Here is a 22,540-nt window from a genome sequence, read left to right as displayed (position 1 = left end):
AGTGTGTGTCGAGGACTTTGTTTTGTGCAGTGGTCGCGCTGGCAGCGAGGCGTCTCTCTGGCCGGGGCTGTGTCAGCAACAGAGATGAATAGTCTCCCGCTCTCGGCCCACTAAGTATTCCAGCCAATGATGAATCGCTGCTCTCACTGACACCCAAATTGGGACCGGGAGCACAAAAAAGAGGAAAAAGCTGAGGGCCTCTGGCGGTGGCGTCTCGTCATCTGTTAGTGTGTCGCTGCCCAAGGCCGTGCGAGGTATTCCCCCCCCTTCTCAGCACTCAAGGCCTCTGATAAATACAAAAGACAAAGGGCCTTTCAGAAATGTGTCACACTCATATCATTCGCCTTTTAAGAAGATGCTGCCATTTTCTTTTTTTCCCTCCGATTTGAATAACTTTACGTTATTTGAACACCTAAACTCAAACTACGCTTTCCTTCTTCTCGACCTCTCAGACGCAGTAATTCATCCACTGGAAGCCACAGCGGTTAGCCCACATCCCCATCCTGAGACTGTTGGCGGCGCATGTAAAACAAATCCCCCAACACAAGCGATGACTTAATGAACTTAATGAGGTTTTCTAATTACAGAGGGAAGTTAGCCCGTGTCAAATGGGCCTTTTTCTGCCTTCCTTGACATGGATTAACAGCCAGGCTATTAAATCCAGCCCCTGTATTACAACGGAGGACAGAGTGAAACACAATCAGTCATATCTGCTGTAATTCTGGCCTACATTCACGGGCACGCCGCTTCATTTGAAGTGAATGGAGCTTGTATTTTTTGGAGTAGACCGAGCGACCCCGAGGCAGAATGTGAACCTCCTCTTGAAACTTGCTCAGGGATGGTGAATGGGAACTAAAAACAGGAGCAGGAATTTGTCAGTGTCTGAACCGTGAAGGCCATAACCTTCATATTAATGGCTGTGTTATAAAATAGACATTATTCCACCAGCTTAGGGCGGTTACTTTCTGCCGTTTATTCCTTTGCACATCTTTTTCTTTCTCCTTAGTCTTTTTGTTCATTCATAATTTTCCGCGCCTTCCTCTTTTCTCTCGCCGTGGCTGTCTCTCCCCTTGTCTTCCCAGCTCCTCCGTGGCAGGGAGGATCATTTACTTTATCATTAACACATCAAAAGAGCCAAGTGTGTATTTCAAGTCATCTGATAACTGATACTCTTTAATGGTGCACTGGAACAGTAATTAATTTCAAAAACATCCCATTTATTTGTTCTGGAAGTAAATGCTCCCGCCAAAGCGGCATTAATCCTGTCTGTTGCTGCAGCTCAAATTAATTTACGTGTTGCGTCTCCTCGCATCCTTTGAGAATTTAATTATCTCGGCAAACAGGCTCTGGGTGGGCTGGATATGCGTTCTATCAGCAGAGTTGTACTGAAGCCAGAATAGCACGGAGACATGTTGATTCTTCTGCCTCCTCTCTGTCATTCCAGGCAGACGCTTGTCGTGAACACAAAAAACTAACTTTAAAAAAAAAAAAAAACAACAGTTGAGGGAGGGATAATACCGCTGAGTGTCAAATAACACGGTGCAAAGGTCGACTCTGAATGCCAGCCAGTGGCTCCATCTATTCCTTAGCTAGAGTCTTGCCTCCACTCTCCTGTTAGCGTGCTTGATCCAAGTCAATCCAGATGCCTGAGCTCGCTGGATTTCTGAGAGTAGCTTCTGGAGAATGGAGGCAGACCCACTAAGATGACAGATAGATATAGAGAAGGTGGATAGAGAGAAGTGTTCACATCAGAGAGAACCAGGACACTTCCTTACCTTTACACCATCAGTCTGATCGCTAACACTGTTCTCTTTGGTGTCAGAGTGCAGCCAGATGTTTGAAGATGTTTGGGCATTTACCATTGATTGCATAAAGATTGACGTCAAGACTTCTTCCCAAAAGTCAATACAAAGCATCTCGATCACCACTCTCTCTTTCCTTCCGTCTTTCAATCTCCATCAGCGTTCCACAGATCCCAGTGCCTGCCCCGTCAAGTTCACCCACACGCTTTTTTCTCTGTGATGAAGATGAACAAAAAAAACACACAGGAGTCATCTCACACCTTCACTCCATCTGAAGGGTTTCCACAGAACAGAACCTCACCCCAAACATGAATGAACTAGCAGCCAAGAAAATATGTCAAACATCGGGCTCTGGCACATGCACATAAAATAAGAATGTAGCCTCCCTTAATATTTTTTTTGATTTTTGCACTTTAGCCAACATCCTGTATATCATGTTTAATAAATGTTGACCCTGTTTGACCCTCAATATATAGTCCCAGTTTTTAAATTTGGCCCTCTCTGTGATTGAATCTGAAACCACTGGTGTAGGGGCATCAAAGGCAATCAGCTGGTGGCCCTAAGTTGCCACTTTGGTTCCATCAAGCAAAGGAACCATTAGCTCCAGTCAGATAGAAAATGATAATAACATGTCTGTTAACTATGTTTCATGTTTTCCTTTGAGAAGGTAACGGCCTGTTCAAGGAATGTGATCTTTTGATCTTTCATTATTTTAAGGTTCTTCAGTGAAGTGAAAACCTCAGTTGACATTTAAAGCATTTTATTTTATTTAAACGACAGCGTTTCCACTCTACCACTTTTTTTTATATTATTGCATTTCTACTCAGGTCACACAAACAATAAATATGACAATTTGTTATGAATGTTTATTTTCTGAGCTTTTATGAAGAACACAACATGCTTGAACATCAAAATTTCAAAAATAAAGTCAATGTCGTATGGCTTTGTCCAAAGCTATAGAGCTCGCACTAAACATGACTTAAATAGGCACCTTGCACTGAGAATGAAACAGGAAATGTGCGTTGATGTTGGGCCTTTTTAATTTAAATGGGAAAAAAAACTAAGAAAATCCAAGAACTGCAGATGATACAGTTATGAGTATAATTGTGGCAGTTATCAGAAAGAAAAATTAATGGAGGTCAGGATGGTTTAATGGAATTTAGTCTTCTAAGATCCACTGTTTTGGCCCCCTTTGTGTTTTTAAAGCTGTGTTTTGTCGTTGGGAGGCGTTTGATTTATAGGAAATGAGATAAGTCTGACAAGAATCATCTAAATTGATTGAAAAACATGTAAAGTGAAAGACGCACACTCCCACACACTGCAAAACTGATTTCCAGCTGCTCCTCACATGAATTGTTAAATTCTAAATCAAAGCACAGCCATGTTTAGATTGACAGAGTCATCAACTTTTGTGTTGAGTTAGCAATACATTGTGTCTTTACTCATTTAAATCTCATTCCGTATTGATTTCATTCATGTGGTGGGTGGAAGAGAGTCCGACTCTCCTGCGAATAAAAAATACTTTTTCTTTCTGTTTATTAATGGACAATTCAAATATTAAATCAGGGCTGAGTGATGTACAGGGTTTTGAAATATGGCAATAAAAGAGTTACAGCAGCCTTGTCATCTTTGTTTTGACAGACGATCGCAGCGCACACACGCACATGCAAACAGCCCAGCAGACACACACTTACACACACAAAGTCAGCATGGGTCGTCGGGGATTTTCTCACAAATCGCCCCCCTAAAGGGAAAGAGGCTGGCATAAATCAGCTGGTGTCAGGGCTACAGACACCCACGGCTCCTTATCACCACACGCAGGCGGACACACTCACAGATTGATAGGTAGATAGTGGCTCTGACAGGCAGGGCGACAGGCAGCCAGGTACAGAGGCTTACAGAGGCATGTGCACAGGGCGGAGGCAGACAGAGGGAGCCGCTGATAGACAGGAAGAGGCAATAACACGGGCCAGAGGCAGTTATTACAAGGACACTGGTCAGGACTGTCACACGCCGCGCAGACGTTATGCTCCTCATCATTAGAACTGTAATTATCAACCCAAGTCATGACGCCTGGATTCTTTCACAGTTTTTCTTAGAACCTCCACCCTAAGTCTGTATATAAAGTGTTCACAACAGCATAAGACAAATTAAAACCTTTGTCTTGACCACAACAGCGCACAGGAAAAAACTACACCTAGTTATCACTGCAACTTGGTTTCATGCACACCCATGTGTTTCCCATAAAGGACCAGTTCCTGAAGTGCCGTCTGTCTTCTTCTAGTAAATATGATTGTAAAAAAAACTATATAGCAGGTTTACAGAGTGATTTGCAGACATACAAAACATAAAATATGCAGTGCAAATACAAATGTAAAGTTGTCAATGCAGGAAACAATAGATACAACTCAAAATTGAAAGCTATTTTATAAAATTGCATTTTAAAAGACTTTAAAAAATACTATTCGGTAGCTTGTCTGAATCATAAAAGAGGGTTATTGCACAGTTGTGGAGCTCTTGCATTAACATCCAGCCTCTGTATCAAGTCTTGCCCTTCGTACTGAGAGTAACACCTTGTTAGCAGATTGGAGTGTATGAGCAGGGGTATAAGGGACGTACAGGTCTGCTAATCTAGGGCTTAAATGAGGTCACACTGGATGTTGTAATAATGTATATTATAAAACACGATAAAGTGGTTGTTTGTCTCATTTCAATTTAATCTGCAGTACCAACAAAGAATAATTTATCCTTTTTTTGTAGCTACTTTGGCTACTAGCTCATTGGTATTCTCTGGAAAATATAACATATTAACAGTGATGATTTCTAAGGCATATTAAGCAAAGATACATTTGTTAGAAAGACTGATTATTTTAGTGAGTATTTGATCATGCTGCTTAACCTCAACCCCATGTTTCAGCGTGAGAGGACGACCAAAGCTTGACGGGCCTGCGGTGCCTAGTTACGGCTCGGAGACAAGTAGTGATCATAATGCACAATCATATCAAGTGAATCAACATACGATTAGCAGGATTGTGTGCATTCAATGAAAAAAAATCCACCCAATCATAGACCGTGGACTCTTACTATTGTATGGATCTAAACAGAAAAGGCTTGTGTAACTGTCATAGAGCATTTAGGACACACTGTATCATACACAGCTATGCCAAACTCCATTTGTTTCCGCCCATCAGAGTCTACTAGAGCAATACTAAGCTGGTGTTCCATTTCATGGGCTTGTCTGTTTGGGTCATGCACCAGACGCAGAATTCTATGCCTACACAGTCGGCGGATAATATCACTCATCCCATTATTTACTCAGTGGAAGAAGTACACGTTACCCATGAGGGAGCTTTTCTTTTCTTTTTCTTCTCTATTCTTTTGGGAAGTTTTTCTTTTCGAGAATCTGTTTTTACCTGGTTGCACTAGGGAGGGTGTCACGACACACTCTTTCTTGTAGTTCACAAACAAGCACAACCTTGAAATGACTAAATGTGTTATCACCCTAGAAATAGCAGCTATCCAACTGAGATCAAGGAAAATGAAACCATGGAGTGACTCACAGTAGACGAGAGGAGACTCGCACGAACAGCCCTGCCGACTGGGTTTGTTGTCTCCTCACACACATAAAAACACCTCTGCTGGAGAAATACTAATAATTGTGTGGTGTTTTTTTAGAGGCTTGGTAGTTGCGTCACAAGTCTCCTAGCAACCGTGCTTGGTATCGTGGAGGCTCACTCAAGATTACACTCTGCTCAAAAAATGAGTAACAAACAAAGAAGAAGCAGACAGGTGCACTGAGGGTGTGGGGGCGCAGGTCAACTGAGAATACACTGGAAAATCGAACTAAACCACCAAACTTAACTTTTCTGTCTGAAGCTGTAGTTTCTACATTGTACTCTGAGTTGTGGCTCTCTTTATGTAGCAGATTCGTTTTGAAAGCAGCTCTGTTTTGGTCTCAACCGATCCACCTCTTAAACTGCTTGATGTACTGCAGCCTTCTATATCTGCTTACCTTTCAGGGTGTTGTATACTGGGTTCACCAGAGTTTGCTCAGGACTGTGAATGGAAATAGCCTGATGCTTGTAGACAGCTGATGAATCGAAAAAGTCACACAACAAGACGCTTAAATCCTCTGAGGAGCTAAGTGCCGCTTAGATCAGAGCCATTGCCTTCCGGCCCACTGTGCCCTACTGCCGGTCATTGTAGTGAGTTTTCACTCTCGCATCATTATTGTCTCTATGATTTGACATTTTCACACTTCAGTCTATTCTCTGCTTCATTTCTCGAGTAAAAACGTCCGGAGACACAAATACCTTATTGTCATGAGTCATAAATGTATTCAAAATATGTTGCGGCAATTTGCAGAGACTCTTGCACACAAAACACACAATTGTCTTTATTTATCTGCAAATCTAAAACACTGTGGGCAAGACATCTACACACACAATCTCAAACTCACAAATATTACATTTGACTGCATATCCCCACCCTGCTGGCATCATTTAGGAAAAGAGTAGAGGCCTCTTCTCGAAATAGATCATCCTGCTTCAGCTTCAAAAAGTCAAAAGCGGAAATGAGCTGGAACAGCAGCCTCCCCACCAGGAGTCAGGTGTGCTGCACACTTCAAAGTCAAAAGGAGCGGTGAATGCGGCACAGATGAAGCCTCCGGCGTGCCGATTCAAACCTCCACGTGTCGATAATGACCTAACCCTCCTGCGCGATTACTCATCATTCATTCAGCCCTTGGTGAGGTGGGAAGATAGTCCTGGCTCGTGGATCCGAGGCATGTGAAGGCGATGGAGAGGCTGGGGTATTGGGTGAATGAAAGGGATTTGGAGTGGTTTGGATGAGACTTCACGATGCCCCCTAAGAAGAATAGTCCTGTTCTTCATGTGAAGTTCGCCTCGCTGCTTTTGGCTTCATTAGCTCGTTTTTATCTGTTGTGAAATGAGCTGGGATTGCTGCTCGAGACACTTCTTTCTGTGGCTTATTTCAGTTTGATGCTACCTACAGAATTCCAGTCCCGCTGCTTTATGTCACCCTGAAATGGTGATAAACTCTATTTGTGCACCTGGATTGTGTCTTTTTACTCTCCACTCCATCCCTGCAAGATACGGGATCATGGGGTTTTCATGTCTTCTCGAAAGATCCCTTCTGGACATGTTGAATGACATACACTTTTTGAACAGAAAGCTAAATCATCTGATTTAAAATGTATACTCAGTAGGCGATTTGTAAGGGGATGCCATTCCACTTCGAGAGAGAAGGCTGCATGTGCAGATAGTGAATTTGTGTGCGCATCCTATAGTTGGTGCTGATAATTAAATCATGGGATCTGCATTCAATTTTTTGGCATGGAAAATAACAGGGTGGCAACACTCTTTGCCTCGCTCCCTCTCCCACATAAACATACTGACCCTCTTCTACAGTCAGACTGACCATCAGCAGCAACCGCAGAAATACTACCCTCAGCAGTGGACGTTAGAACACCCATGAATATTTTACAGTCCTCCACAGGCAAGCAGGATTCAGCATGAATTTGGCAGATACCAATTTCAGAACACCCAAACTGTTTTCAACTCCAGGGATGTTGTCCCCCACATCCCTGCTCCTGAATCTCCCCAACTGATCAGCTCCAAAAGTCCTCTCAAGATACCTGCACAAGAAAATCTGTCCATGCATTGTGGAATTACAGACAAACAATAAACAATGGTTTAATACAGGAAAAAATACACTTCAAACACAGGCTGTTTATTTATATTTAACCAAAACCACCATCTTTCACTAACACCATCCACCCCTATACCACCTCCAGTTATGTGTTGCTTTATTCATTCTAAAGGCCAATGTATGCTTCTCCGTTTTGATGGACACGGACAGATAGGACCGCCTTCTCCAACGTTGAACGCCCTCTCCGGGCCTCTCTGCGGCTCCTCGGAGAGCTTTTCGTGCAGCTCTCACACACTTGTCATTGTGACAAGTGTGTTAAGCCAGCGGCGTTGTCCAGCTGATGGTGGCTGGTTAGAGCACTTACGGCATGTGTGTACGGTCACATACAGTTATAACGAACTTTCATAACGGGGCTAGCGGGCTAGCCACCATGCTAACTGCGTTGGGAACAGCGCAAAAAAACGCTGACTTTAATCCCACGACTTTCATGACACTGTTTAACACCGTCAGGTTAGAAGCAAACACTTGGTAGTAGTTAGTATCGGGTGTCCCTGATGACTGTGTGTGGAAGCTGGGGGGAAGCTAGCTGCCTCCGTGTAGCTTCAAGCTGTTGCAGCTGTTGAATTAGCAACGCAGTTCGGAAACAAGACCGGGGAACCGCTGTGTTAAGACACGATAACATAAGCATTATGACCCGCTGGGTGTCACTTTATTCAGCAAAAACTGTCGCGTCATCAACATCCTTTTTCTGTTAGTTGCCATCGTTCACTGTGTGTGAGGAGCCGGGAGGACGTAAATAAACCAGCATGGACTTCTTCTATATACCCCATGATGTAGGCTTCTCTAAGCTCGACTTCCGTTGCGCCATCTACTGTTCTGGCGGTGAATTGTTTTCACAACAAAAAGGCTCGTAGAACTATAAATCAAAAAGGGTCCGTCCGCTCCGTCCGTCCGTCAGTCCGCAACGGACTCGGAGAAGCATACTGAGGCCTTAAAGGTTGCCAGGGTTACTTTTACAACCACAGTGTAAATGGGAAAACACTTTTCTCATTTCTAGCCGACGATGGTGGTATGTCACAAGTTGAAGGTGAAACAGAGATCTCAACCTTTAGTTCCAGGTCAAAAAGGATAATCGCCAATATGAAAGAGAGAGTTCAAGCTTTTAAACAAGGTAATGGTGAATTTATTGGGCTTTGGTGTTAGAGACTGAGACCATTAGAGATTGTGTTTCATGATAACAAAACACATACCTTCATCTCAGTGGCACCGAATCAAAGCAATACAGCAAAAACCTTTTAGCATGCCTGCGAGCCCACATTCTTCTGCTCCATTATTCAGCTCACCTCCCGGAGATGGGCGACAGTCAGAGGACTGAATATACCTTCTCTCTTTCTTTGCTGTTCATTCAGTTTATTTGAAGGCTGCTTGAGTGCAACATGCAATTCATGCAGCGGAACTGAATGTGAAGAGACCACAGGTTTCTTTGTGCGGAACAAACAGTGAATCTAAGGCTACATCCACATTACCACGTTTTCCGTTTAGAAAACACATCAACTCTGCTGTTGATCCACGTTGCATCCACACTACTCCAGAGGTTTAGAGCAGCTAAAACTGAGAAGTTAGGAAACTCCGGTGCTGCGTTTTAGTCTGGACGTAGACACTGACAACCGTTTGCTTATTGGGTCTTTACGGTCACAACCTAGCCTTGACTGACTCGTCAGCCTCTCATCACATGACCTTTTTCCCCGAAGAAAACAACCTGGATTAACCTCAGTTATCAGTGAAGAGCAACGTGTATAATCTATCAATTCATAGATTTCCCGACCTTGTTGACTTTTCTTACTGCTGTTGTGCAGTTAAACTCAGCATTTTACAACGATACAACAAAATGCTAATGTGGATAGAGATTGTCAAAAAAAATAAGTGGCTGTATTGATGTTGCCTCTAACAGGAATCACTGTGAATAATCTAACTCTATAAGACATTTTTACTTTTTCTCTTTCATTCCAGTAACTTTCCCTCCTGCACAGAGACACAGTCTCTCCAGGCTGTGCCATTCAAACACCCTCCATTTGAGTCTTCACGAATTCACTCCCCTGATTTACAGGAAATGACATTTCCCTACTCTCCCCACTTATGTAGTTTTTTCAGCTTTCGCTACATGGATTCAGGCAAATTGGAAATACCTGTAAGTAACTTAGAATAACAGTGAGGGAACACAAGCCTGAGGCACGATGCAGACGCTTTTGCCTTTTTGCCATTAGAATAAATGTAAAACTGATATTTTTGAGATACAGTATTGAGAGGTCTGGAATTTGCCGGGTTCCTTTTCCGCAGGTATTACCACAGCGCCATCCCCCCCTGCAACATTAATGTCATTCTTAAGTAGCCATGGAAAGTGCTTGTCATCAGATAAAAGTGTTTTTCTCTCTCTCTGAAAAATAGATTTCTGCGCGAGCACCGAGCCATTCACATTTCACTCTGAAGCCCCACTTCTCCAGCCCCACTTCCCCCTGTTTTTATTGCATTTTGGATAAAAATAAACCAGCAGAAGTGTGTGTGTCATCCAGCGCTTCAGGGATATATGTGACCTGTAGGAGTCTGTTGGTGTAAATAGGGACATGAAGACCAATTAAGGACCTACCAGACTGCGGCTTAATTTCCAAGTCTGCATGCATCAACATCAAACAGTTCTTTAATTGACTTAGAATCACAGCAAATGGAGAGCATAGAATGGGAAAGGGGATATTATGAGCTGTCAGATTGCATTCATCACCTTCTTCTTTCATTTATAATTTTTTTCACTCTGGGGTTGTATGGAAATCTGAGGCCCCTGAAAGAAACACACAGAGGAACATGTGAGGAATCTGAAGTAGGGGACTAACGCAGTACATGAACAGTAGAGGGAATGAGGGGTGGGGGCATTTGGCGGGAAAATCGTGTGACCGTTAATGTGCTTTGTTTAAGTTTCGATAAAACCTTTATAAGTCAACACAACACTAAAGCAGTTTGTATATGTTGATGCGTGAATAATAATAATCTAATACTGCATTGATCTGCAGAAAATAAAAAAATATAAATTATTAGTTGTTTTTTAACTGTAGGTCTTTCTGATGTAGTATACTGTATGTGCTTTTGCCCTATGTCTGTCTTCCTGTGCAGCGTTCAGCAGCTATTTCCTCACTGTGAGAAAGTTAGTCCTGTCACAGTTTCGGCTAACAAAAGCATTTCTGCTCTTCTCTGATCAAAACCAGCGTGCTACTGTGACCAGATACATTGGTTAGGCCTCATCCTTAAAACCTGGATTTGCTTACAAATTAAAAAATGACCCAAATTGCTTCAGTGCATTTAAAATAGTAGTATTTTGGATGTGAGCCTAACAGGAAAAGCATTGTCAGTTTATTGTACTATCAATGCATTAAGTGGAACAATTGGTGCTATATTATGTGATCCCTTGACCCAGGAGTGGATGTCAGTTGTCTCCATTGCCATTGCAGGTTTTTTGACCAGCGGAAAACCAGCTCAAATGGTAATGGATCATCTCTCTTCCGGGTGATGTATCAGCGTTAAAGCGAAATTCTGTCTCACACCTCTTTCCTTCCTTCTCCTCCCTCCCCCCCCAACAATCAGATGGCTCGTGCGAGCGAGTCCCAGGCGGCCAACCAGCCAGGCCGCCTGAAACTTCTGACTAGCCATGTTCTTCAAACATCATGGCGCAACCAAAGCATGGCAGGATGACAGATCGTCCCTTCAATATATAGTGACAAACAAATTAGTGCAGAGATGCTTCTCGCTGCATACCAGATGTGTTGGGCTCTGTCGTACGGAACAGCCGATGAAAAACTGTCCACGTCCCATCTGTGCTTTGCCGCGACCATCGGTGCACCAATTTGTGCTGAACAAAGCAGTGCAAACACCCTGCCTGATTCTATGTGTCATAATGTGAGGCACCAACACACTGCTGGAGGAGATGGCACAGAGGCTCGCCGGTTTATTTGATGAGTGGAGAGAGTGGAGGCCGTTTAGAGCAGAGGACGGGACGTGTAGGTGATATAACGAGTGGACGCAGTGAGAGGTGATCAAACAGGAGATGGGAGGGATAAGTGAGTGGGCATATTGGGATTTAAAGAGTGAAAAATTGGGCTAATAAAAGAAGGAAACACAAATGTCTCTCAGGCCTCCAAACAGAAACGGTATCATATGAGCTCTATCCACACACTATCCCTCACACCTCCCCTCTCCTCAGAGTGTTGCTTTCCCCTCACGGCTGCCGCCCGGGCCTGAGCTGGCATCTGCAGGACTGTAACACACACACACACACACACACACACACATACACACACCAATTTGTCTCTAACCTCGCACCTACCTATTGACTCCCCCACACTCCGAGATTGGAGACCCTGAGCCGGGTCACCATCACCATCAGAGTGCCATGTCAGCGTGCTTGTGCACTTACTGCAGAGGCAGGCAATACCGCGACACAATGTTTCCTCTGTTCTGAGTGCGACAGCACGACAGGATTCCAGCTCCAGAGCGCACACATGCAGTGAAAGCCAAGAGAGCGGAAAAAAGGAGGCACAAGTCAAACCTGAGAACGTTACGCATTCCTGCTGACGGAGCTGCGCGGCGTCGGGCTGCACGAGCAAGTGTCTCACGCTGACAGAAACGGGGATAAATGTGGGAGGGAGATGAGCAACAACTCAGTGAGACGCAGACACATCCCTGACCTGCTTAGTGTCATTACACCGCGCACTTATCTCACTCGCTCTGCCTTGTAAATACACTCGAGTGCTTGTTATCAAACGAGCGAGGCGACAAACCTCATCCAGGTTTGAGTCCTCGGCTTCCGCTGCATGCTTGTAAATGAGTCATTCTCCTGGATGACAGCCTGCATTAATATTCTGTTAAGGAGGGAAGCGGCTACGCATCAAATCCACCACTTATCAGGTAGCGATCGTGATCTGTGTAGAACTTTGCAGGGTGAAAAAAAGAGGCATGCATGTTTGCGTTTAATTGCCTGAAGGTATTCGGGTGAAGGATGAAAACAGCGTCAGGGATTCCTTTGCACAATTCTATCCCTGCTCCATCACCAGGCTGCGCCGACACTTCAACCGGGAGTAAGTTCAGTTTTAGGGCTCATGTGTTTCTTTGCCTTTACTCTTCTCAAAAAGGCCTTTTCAGCTCTCGGATCTGCTATTATTCAGAAACTGCAATTTTGCCACTAAAAGCTTTCGCCGTCAATCACAAAGTCGTCCAAAGGCGAGATGCTCTCTATTCAAGGTGCAGGATGCACACAGTGAAAGTAAAAAAACTCAGTGAAAAATTTATATTTTTTGTGTTGTCAAAAGAACATATTTTTTATACAGTTCAGGCATGAGATATGACATTAAAAAGCTTTTATCATGACAGCATTCTGGAGTCTTATCCCGGTGAAAGGAAGCGTGTCTCTGAGGAGGTGAGTGCTCGAGGAGACGTGTGCGGTCTTAGGAGGACAAAGCTGAGCTGGTGTGTGATCATAAGGGCCGCTGCAGCATCGCACCGCCGGCCCGGGCCTCGGTGACAATCCGCCTGCCGTTACACACTCTGAGCAAGTTCCTCAGTGACACTCAACCGTGGCGAGTCGGCTCTCAGGAGCAGGAGGGTGTACTCGCTGTCAAAATGGAAGAGCAAGAGAAGAAAGACAGAGGGGTGGGGGGGGGGAAAGTGGCATGCTACAATATGATTAGGCAATTCACTCTCCACTGGAGTTGTTCTCCACAGTGGAATACATTGTTGTATCTGTGGCCACTTCAGTTTCGGAGAGTGAAGTTGCCCTCGCTGCCTATGAATTGAAAAACGGCTCTGCTGAATCTTATCTTTCACTGTGTTACATGGTGTTGGAGGCTGAAGTGTTTGCAGCAGCAGAACACAGACAAATGAAAGAACAGATGGAAATATCTGACTCATAGCAGTGAAATGAATAGACTTCTGTGTAGCCCTAAGAGGGGAAATCAGAATAATCAAAATACTCTACATGTACTCGACATGTTTAATGTGTGGTTGTCGCGTTCAGTTCTGCTTAAAGGTAACACAACACTCCCTGTGACTAATTTGTTTTGTATCAGATTTTTTGCTGCTTTTAGGCTCAGTTTCAATTTGTCTTGGCAACAACGTGTCGTCAGATTAACCAGAACGACAAACGTTCTTGGCTTCTTCCACTGATGACAAAACCTGCTCTTTGTTTGCGGATCGAGATTTCTTTATTATTGAGTGCTCCACAGGAAAAGCTGTACAAAGCTTCTGCTGTAACTGAATGTGTCACAACAAGGCTCATCAGACACACGGTGAACGTTTTCTATACCCTAAATTAGTGTAGTTCGAGGAGACTGAATCTTGACTACTTTGTGATCAATGACATATTGGAAAATAAGGTGAATGACTTTCTTACATGTTGAGAAGATTTACTCCATTCTCGTGTTTGTAGGCTAGATTGCTACACCTAGTTTGCTTATTTTATTTTAGCTTAGCATTAATTGGCTAGCCTGGCTCCATCCAAAGTTACCACCTAGCAACACCTACAGAGCTCGCCCATTTCCATCTTATTTGTTTGATTGACTGATTTAAAAGATAGATCGTAAACTAGGGATGGGCATAATTAATCGACCATCGATTATTGATCATTAAGAATTTCGTTGATGACATTGTTTTTTCATCGACGAAAAAACTGGATTTCTATATGTGGCAGGAGGTCGGAATATCCGAGTTGCCCTGAACGCAGCACAGTTAGCAGCTGGAGGAAGAAGCCTGGAGCTAGCCTCCGCTGCTCGGCTTAATGTCCGCACACGGACCCTCAGTCCGCGGGGAAGGGAACCCGGAAAGACCCGGGTCTGGGTGAGGGGTTCCGGGAGTGAGGACGTGACAACAACCGGACTGAGAGGTCGAGAACTGTCAAATCGAGCTAGCTCTCAGCGGCTAGCTGCTGCTCTCTCGTCGGGGCTTAAGAATACAGCAGCTCATATTTTCAAGTGTAGCTAGTGAACTGATCCCGTTTAACTGCCACAAGAGTTGTTCATCTTGTAATAAAGATCTCAATGAGGAAACACGCTGTGTTTTTTCTAATCGGCAATCTATTGTTAATTCTCCCGACGATCGATAAAGACAATTTAATCGAATGACCATCCCTATCGTAAACAAACAATGACAGGAAGAGGCTAGCTGTTTTCTCTCTAAACCAAACTAACATCTATGTTTTCTTATGTCTTTGTATGTTTCGTGAAGTGTCCAAATGGCGTTACAACGCCGTTATCGTTATTGATAATGTAAAGTGGCGCGTTACTACAATTTTGTTGAATGAAGCGTGCGGTTGTAACAAATCACCCTGTTCAAACCCCAGGGGAAATGCTCTACGCTTTTAATTTTAAGGACACGGGCGGACTCGACCCGCTGTGTACCTTGCGCGCTGCCCGACCAAGTTATTATAAACGAAAGATCCCTGGTTGGACCGATGACCTTGTTATCGGTCTAACCCCTAATTAAATAAATATAAATATAAACAAATTCGACACAAAAAGGTTGCGTATTATAAGTGTATTTAAACAAAACCCACATCAATCCCACATATCCCCGTGCTCAAGCCCGCAAACCATGGCGGCCCCGTAAACATAAACACGCTATTTACACACATTCAACAAATCAATATTTATTTTTATATGTTTTAATTCTATGCATCATATGGCAGGCTGCAATCTATTGAGTTCAAATAAATACCAAATGTTCTAAAATACTGTATATAGTGTTTTTATTCAATCAGTTAATATAAACATCTTTGACGTTAAAGATGTTACAGAATGTAACAGCGTTATAAAACATGAAAAATAACGCCACAGTTACTTTGCTGAGTAACTAATTACTCTAACAATGTGGTAACTGAGTTACTAACTCAATTACTTTTTGGGAGAAGTAATTTGTAACTGTAACTAATTACTTTTTAGAAGTAACTTGACCAACACTGGCCATAACTTAAGAGCACATGAGGAGGTTGTGACCCTATTTCTCGATAAAACTCATCTCTGTGACTGTGTTGAAACTGGTGATCATATGGATCGCTGTACTGACTGGTTGGGTGTGAATCCTCCTTTTAGAATGTGTTGATTCATTCACAGCTTCATCCACATTGTCTATTGTCTCAGCCACACCTTTATGTTTTATCACAACCAGCTTTTTTTCACACAGACGGAATTAGACAACATTTTAGTTTTTCTTGAGAATAATATTAATACAGTGGAAAGTAGTCAAATCATTTCTATATAGAAAAGCTCCTGCGAACCACAAATTTGACTTTATGACGAAGGCATAAATCCCTGAGGCTTAAAATATATAAGATATTTGCACACAACTTAGAGATTACGGAGAAAACCAGTGTGTCTCAAACACACACACTTACACACACCCACAACATGATTAAAGAAAATAAATGAAAAGGGAAACCTGCCAACCTGAGTCCCCAAATGAAAACGATATATTCAAAAGACTAAGCAGAAAGTGAGACATTTGCCTGAAGGCATCAACAGGAATACAACGTTGATGATGTAATCATGTGGATTTGCAGTCCAATCTGCACAATTCTTACATTTCCATAAACTGAAAAAGCAAGAATCTACTACATTTCTCTGAAAATAAATGTATGTGATGAAGCAGCATGACTTTAACGAAAATACACACAACATGCAGGGTCAGACTCTGTCCTTGGCCTTCAGGTCCAGAAGTGCAAATGCAAAGCAGATGGCCGGGCTACTTTGTCCTCTCCGCTGCTAATCAGGTGCTAAATATCCATCAGTCTGTGCTAACACATCCCACCCCTCCTTTTCTCCCTCTGCCCTCTATTAAAGGATAACTCGACTTATTTCAGAACATGCACACTGTAGCTTCGGTAAGTGTGTAACTGCACTCACAACCTCAATTAAAACGTAAATGTCCGGCAGAGAAACTCATGCATTTGTGTAGACGGTTAAGAAAGAACACCACTGAAGGTTGTCAATGAGGAACAGGTGTCCCCAGCTGACACTTCGTTATTACACAACAGTCAATATAAATCGTGCCCAGCATCAGAGAACTGAGTGAAATATAGACTTAAACTAAATGTATTAGTTAAATGGCATGTCTTCCCACATTACAGATACTTCCCATGAGTTCAATTTTTTTTTGCTTAGGATGGATCTTTGTCGTCGAAGCTCGACAGCGACGTCAGAGATGATATTTAAAAGCAAAAATACTTTTTACTTTTACAGTGCAGTTACAGTCCTGCACTGCTAAGTGGCTTGAAATTGGGTGCTTCTCAATTCCCTTTATTATCAGCCGCGACAGCGTGGCTGGTATTATTTTCACATTCCAATATCGTGTGTGTCTCTGTGTGTGTGTTTGAATCTGTCCAGATGTCTTTGGACAGAGTTTGTCACTATAATGGCATCAACACTCTCAAAACAGGTGTGGCCCTGAGGTCAAAATGAAAGGACAGCTTGGTGACTCGGGTCCAACGTGGCTCTTCTATGTCCTGCTACATTACCGATAGCAGGGTCCGATATATCTACACATGCTGGAAGTGGTTGAGAGACTGAAAAGAGGAGCTGCAGTATTGAACTGTATGAGAAAAGGGATGTTTTCTGGACAGTAAAGCAAAACAAAAACCTGAATATACGTGTAATATGTCTCCTTAAATGTTAACTTCATAGGTATATTGCATCCTGTGTACATGTAGCATTGATTCACGAGGATGTTCACAAATCAGTCGGTCGTCTGACTGAGGCTCCCCCTATCTAACCTGGTTCTCCTCTGCCTCACTGCCTTTGTGCTGTGGAAACAAATGCGAATCTCTCTCCTTTCCCCCCCATATCTCTCTGTCTCTCTCTCTCTCTCTCTCTCTCTCTCTCTCTCTCACCGTGTCCTGGTGCAGTCGGGGAGATAGACGTAGTGAGCTGAAACTATTGGCACCCATTGTCTCATCCAGCCCGTCTGCTGGTGAATGAGAAGGGATGGATGACAGGTAGCGTGAAGGGCATGTGAGGTAACTGTGGTGGCACATTTGATGAACTTTGCAACAGGCAGGAGTTTTCCACTCAGCTCTGAACTGAGGCTTCACGTAATGCTGATGTCAAGAAATATTATGATAATGTATCATAATTAGTTTTCAAAATAGCATAATAGTCACACATTAGTACCTTACTTTACATTGGATACTCTTAAGTGCATTTTGCTTACACACAGTGCATGACCATTACTTGTATTGGAGTATTTAGTACACTGTTATAGTTCATATAAACACCATCATCTAACACTATGTTAGTCTCCTTCTGAAGATGCTTCTCATTGTATCGATAATAAGAAAAAATGTCTGGTCCATACATTCTCCTCCGGTTTTACTCTATCGTCCAAACAAATGTAAAATGTGTATTACACTTTTAAGTGTGCATGTCGTTGAAACTCCGCATAGGACGTTTACGTTTGAAAAGTCTCTGTAAGGAAGAAAGATATTTCCTTTCATCAACCATTGAAAGAATATTTAAGATAAACTTAGTATCAGGGATCCTTCTGTAAAGCTGTACACTGTTGCCACAATAAAGCATTTATTTTGAAATAAATCTGCTCTACGTGAGCTCTGTGCAGCGTATTTTAATTTACAGGGCTGAAAAATATGCTGTATCTCTGTGGGAAAATCAATCAAAGCGCATACTGAAATACACCAACAAACACTGCCTCTGATGTTACACACGGCCCAGTCATAAATCAGAGCCAAGTGTGCTTGTGTCTGCGCTTCATAAACCTGTCAGAAAACGATCAGAGGTGGCATTTGGAGGATGACCTCTAAGCTGCATTGCTTACCACTGCGCATTTGATTCAGCATCAGTGTTATTGAAAACATGATATTTTCTACTCAATAGCTGCTTCCTGAGACATTTGAAATGAACCGTGGTCCTTTGAAAGGGAGAAGAATTGTTTTTGAAATTAAACAGACCTGAAGAGCTCTTTAGAGAAAAGCTCTATTGACTGGCCGACTGTCTGTGAACTCAGTCACCTGAATAGATATCCTCTGAATACAGAATAGGAGCCAATTCAGGTTTTTACTCCACCCAGTGATGAGTCCAACACATCAGCAAACACTGAGGATAGTTCAGAGGATTTGTTTCCTCTTTATGTCGCTGGTGTTTCAGAGATGGTGATGTCAGTTTGTACGAATGATGGTCAGTGGCACAATAACTCTGGTGACTGTTTCTTTCCAGATAGCCCAACTTCCTGGCTCACTTTCTGCCAAGCCCTGTCCTTCATCACCCAGTCTCGATATAAATCATCATAAGGCTAGTGGTATCATACACATTCAGCAGCGATCATTTTCACCTTCATTTCCAATAGGTTTGGAGTCCAAGCTTCTCAGACATTGCGTAACGCAAATATTTCGCTCTAGTTCAAGTCGATATTTCAACTCCAGCGGGTGAAGATAATTCGCATCTATTCACATTTTTGTATTGATTGTGTTTGTAATGTCATGTTTGCAACCTCCTGAAATCCCTTTGAAAGTAACTTTCCATTGCAGCTGTATTATATAGGATCTAATAAATACATATATAATGACAGAAACCATCGCGGAGAAAAATATTTTTTACGTGTTCTTTGACTGTCTCTCATCCACTAACATGGAGGAGGCAAGATTTATTACCTACACTGCAGCCGTCACCAGGAGGCGAGCGAGACACTTTGGCTTCACTTATGGGGAGCATGTCGTCCATCTTTATGTCGAAGGTTAATACCCACAGCCGAAACAATGAATCATCTCTGCTCATATTTGGCAACCAAATATAGAAATGGTCAGAACTTTAACTACTAGAATATATTTATTACAATTAATAAGACATAAACATGCTGGCTTCTGTTTTGGTGTTGCAACCTGTCGATCTGAATGTTCACAGCTTTGGCTTATTTTCCACACGGAATAAATTTGTTTATGCTGTAGCAGCTGCTTTTAAAACTCATGACTTGTTCACGTGTATACACTGTGTGCATGTGTTTACACCAGGCGCAGGTATCTTAGTGCCCACTGGGTCTTTTGACTTGGCAGTAGCTGGCGAGTGGGTGGTTCAGACCCTTTTGGCAAAACAGGATTATCAAAGATACTTTACAGGTTTTTCGGTCCCCAGTGTAAAGGCTCAGGCTCCTGCGTGGTAATTGCTGACCACGCTGTGTAATTTCATCCTAATGTGAATGTTTGTCTTTTTTTCTCCACACAAAAAGAGAAAATGCCATTTGTGTAGAAATAAAAGAAAGAGTTGGAATATGCTGCGCCAGCCGACACTTAACCGCTCCTAATTCGGCCACTTTGGTCAACACACCAGCCAGCCATGTTTTTACTGTAAATAGGCTCTAAAACAATATAGACTGATTTGAAAATGGCCTAGATAATGACCCTGTTGGCCGAGGGAGTCATGTCGGGCCAAATTGCTGCTTGTGATGGGCTTCAGTCCGTAATTAGGTCAGAATGCAAATGCCTGTATTGTGATTTTGGCCCAATAGGACCGGTGCAGCTCCAGCCTCTGTGTTTAGAGTGAAACCATACAAGTTAGTGACTCATCGAGGCCCTCTAGTGAAGAGTGAGAGAGAACAGCAGGGGGGCCAAGCTCATTCTCAACCTTTCGCCGTTATCAAAACGTCTTTATGGCACTCTAATGTGTCGCCATTACAGGCCTTAATGCTTCTGCAGGACGTCGGAGGGTAGAAGGAGTCTTCACCTCAGCCTCACCTTCTTACTCTCCACACACAAACTCCATTTCCTCCTCTCGCTTGTTTCCTACTTCCCCCCCCCCCCCCTTTCTTATTGACCATCAGCTGATGTTGGGGAAAGAGAGGGGCTGTAATTAGGAGGCAGACCGGTCTGTCAATTCTGCTCATCGCTGCATGGCGAGCGCCAGATCAGGCGACGGCCCTAATAGCCCTTCACACTGTAAACAGCACGCGCACCTGGACAGCAGCAGACCCCAGGGAGGAGCGAGTGAGAGCTGCTGTCGACAGGTTAGCGCTGATGAAGAGAGGAAGTTTTCCACCACAAGTGTTGGGTCCGTGTGGAGGATTTACATTGTCTAGATGAGAAGGAGCCAGACAAAGGAATACCGTGAAATACCTTTACATGTCAAATATCATTTCATGTGAGCTTTAATTGTCTCGTAGTTCAATTAAAAACAAATGATATTACAAGTAAATAGTTAAATACCGTGTCTAGCGCCCTGTCAGTAGTTTTCATGAGGAGGTGGCAACAGTTTGGGGAATTTTGCTTAGGTACGAACGATATTGGCGAGTTGTCTAGACGTGTTATTCATAAGCAGACAGTCTGTTGTGTAACATAGTGAAGCCTTTACCACTTAGATATGAAACAGAAATTGACGAAGGTAAAATACACAGCTAAGACTACATTATCTAAAGTTATGAGGGCACTCAGTAGGTGGCATATCTCTGCCAGGGCCCAACAGTCGCTTTACAAAACCATATTTAAGTTCAGTAGGTCCAGATTTTTGTTTGCTAACGTAAATTGCAAACATTCATAGAAAAATGGACAGGGATGAAATCATAACCTCCATTGTCGGAGATAATGAAAACTCTGTCCAGCATATCATCTTCATCATCAACGTCATGGCTGCCAATTTGCTAAGACCCTTCTTCCACCATCCGTCACCTTATTGGCAGATGAACCTATAGATCAGACTAGATAGATACTTTCCTCTGGGTCTTAATGCAACTCTCTGTCCAGTGGCATCATCTGTTATAACACCTCACAGGGAAGCATCACCAGCTGGAGTATAAAATACTCTCTCATCTAACATGTATTAGTTAAAGACAACTTTACTTAAGAAACTATTATAACAGAAAACAAAGCTGTTCTGATATGTGAAAATTACTATTTTTGCTCCTTGTGAATGAAACTTGTCGACCAATGAAGCGGAACAGACGGCCTAAGGGGGACATTCTAGGGTCACTCGTGATGTTGACTACGCTGTTAAGACTGAATCGGAAGTGGAGCATGAGTTTACATGTAACTTAAAACCAATTCTAGATTTTCATGGACGTGCTGTTAGAATGGGTGACGCAGGGTGAAGGAGATATACTGGGATGCTGTGGGAGACATCTTCAGACGTGGGGAGATGACAGTTGCTCATGTTGCTCTGTCTCTCTGTAAACTCCTCTGCATAAGACATCAGCTGCTGCCTGAGTTCTCCTGTCACCACCTTCCAGAAAACTTCCATTGCAAAGACTACAATATGAGTTCACTTTATGTTTTATATTTATTTTAAATTTTTTCGATTTTCCATATGCAGACGGATCCAGGGTGTGTGTGTGCTAGGTTGTGTATGTGTGTGTGTCTGTGTGTGGGGCGTGTATGATTTATGTGCGGGGGACAGGAGCCGCCTTGTGTGCATACCCCTGCTCACCTAAGCTCCGTCTCTGTCTCCGTGTTGGGCCGACGCTGATCTTCGGCTTTTCATCGATAAAACCATCAGAACATCCCCGCTGCTGCCCTCCTGTTGACTCTGCGTGTCTCTTGTCTCTCCTCCAGAGAAAGTCAGTACGCTGTCGGCATTGATCGCTCCCTTCAAGTACATAAGCCCTGGGACCAGCAGCACAGAGGACGAGGACAGTTTAAGTAAGCTGCTGCATCTTTTCTCTCTCTCTCTCTCTCTCTCTCTCTCTCTCTCTCTCTCTTTCTGTTGGCAAGCTGCGCCAACTCTCTCGGTGGTCGGCCTAATATGCAAATGATCTGCCTGTCACCCACATAATTCATTATTTGGGGAAATGGGCTTTTTGATTGTGCCTGGGTGTCAGCGTGTGCGCTAAAATGTCTGTGTTATCTTGCAAAAGTGAGCTATTAAATATTACATTTGAGGGTTTGTGATAAATTAGAAATAGATAAGTAAATGCACGCCCGCACGCACATCGCTCTGCGCTGCCATTAGCCCACCGGTGAACACCACAACTTGATCAATCAATCAATCAAATCAATCAAATTTTATTTGTATAGCCCATATTCACAAATTACAATTCATCTCATAGGG

The 22,540-nt window shown here is 43.1% G+C and overlaps 1 protein-coding gene across 1 annotated transcript in view; it reads left to right on the top strand.

Moving 5' to 3' along the window:
- Nucleotides 1-22,540, top strand: part of adarb2 (adenosine deaminase RNA specific B2 (inactive)) — a 176,941-nt gene that overhangs the window by 90,561 nt on the left and 63,840 nt on the right. Inside the window, exon 2 of the mRNA XM_062379059.1 lies at nt 22,045-22,131. Coding sequence (XP_062235043.1) covers nt 22,045-22,131 — 87 coding nt within the window. The remainder of the gene's footprint in view (nt 1-22,044; nt 22,132-22,540) is intronic.

Source organism: Platichthys flesus, chromosome 21 (assembly GCF_949316205.1).
Source record: "Platichthys flesus chromosome 21, fPlaFle2.1, whole genome shotgun sequence".
Lineage (NCBI taxonomy): Eukaryota > Metazoa > Chordata > Actinopteri > Pleuronectiformes > Pleuronectidae > Platichthys > Platichthys flesus.
Note: the sequence above shows the minus strand (reverse complement) of the source record. Positions and strands in the feature narration are given on the sequence as shown.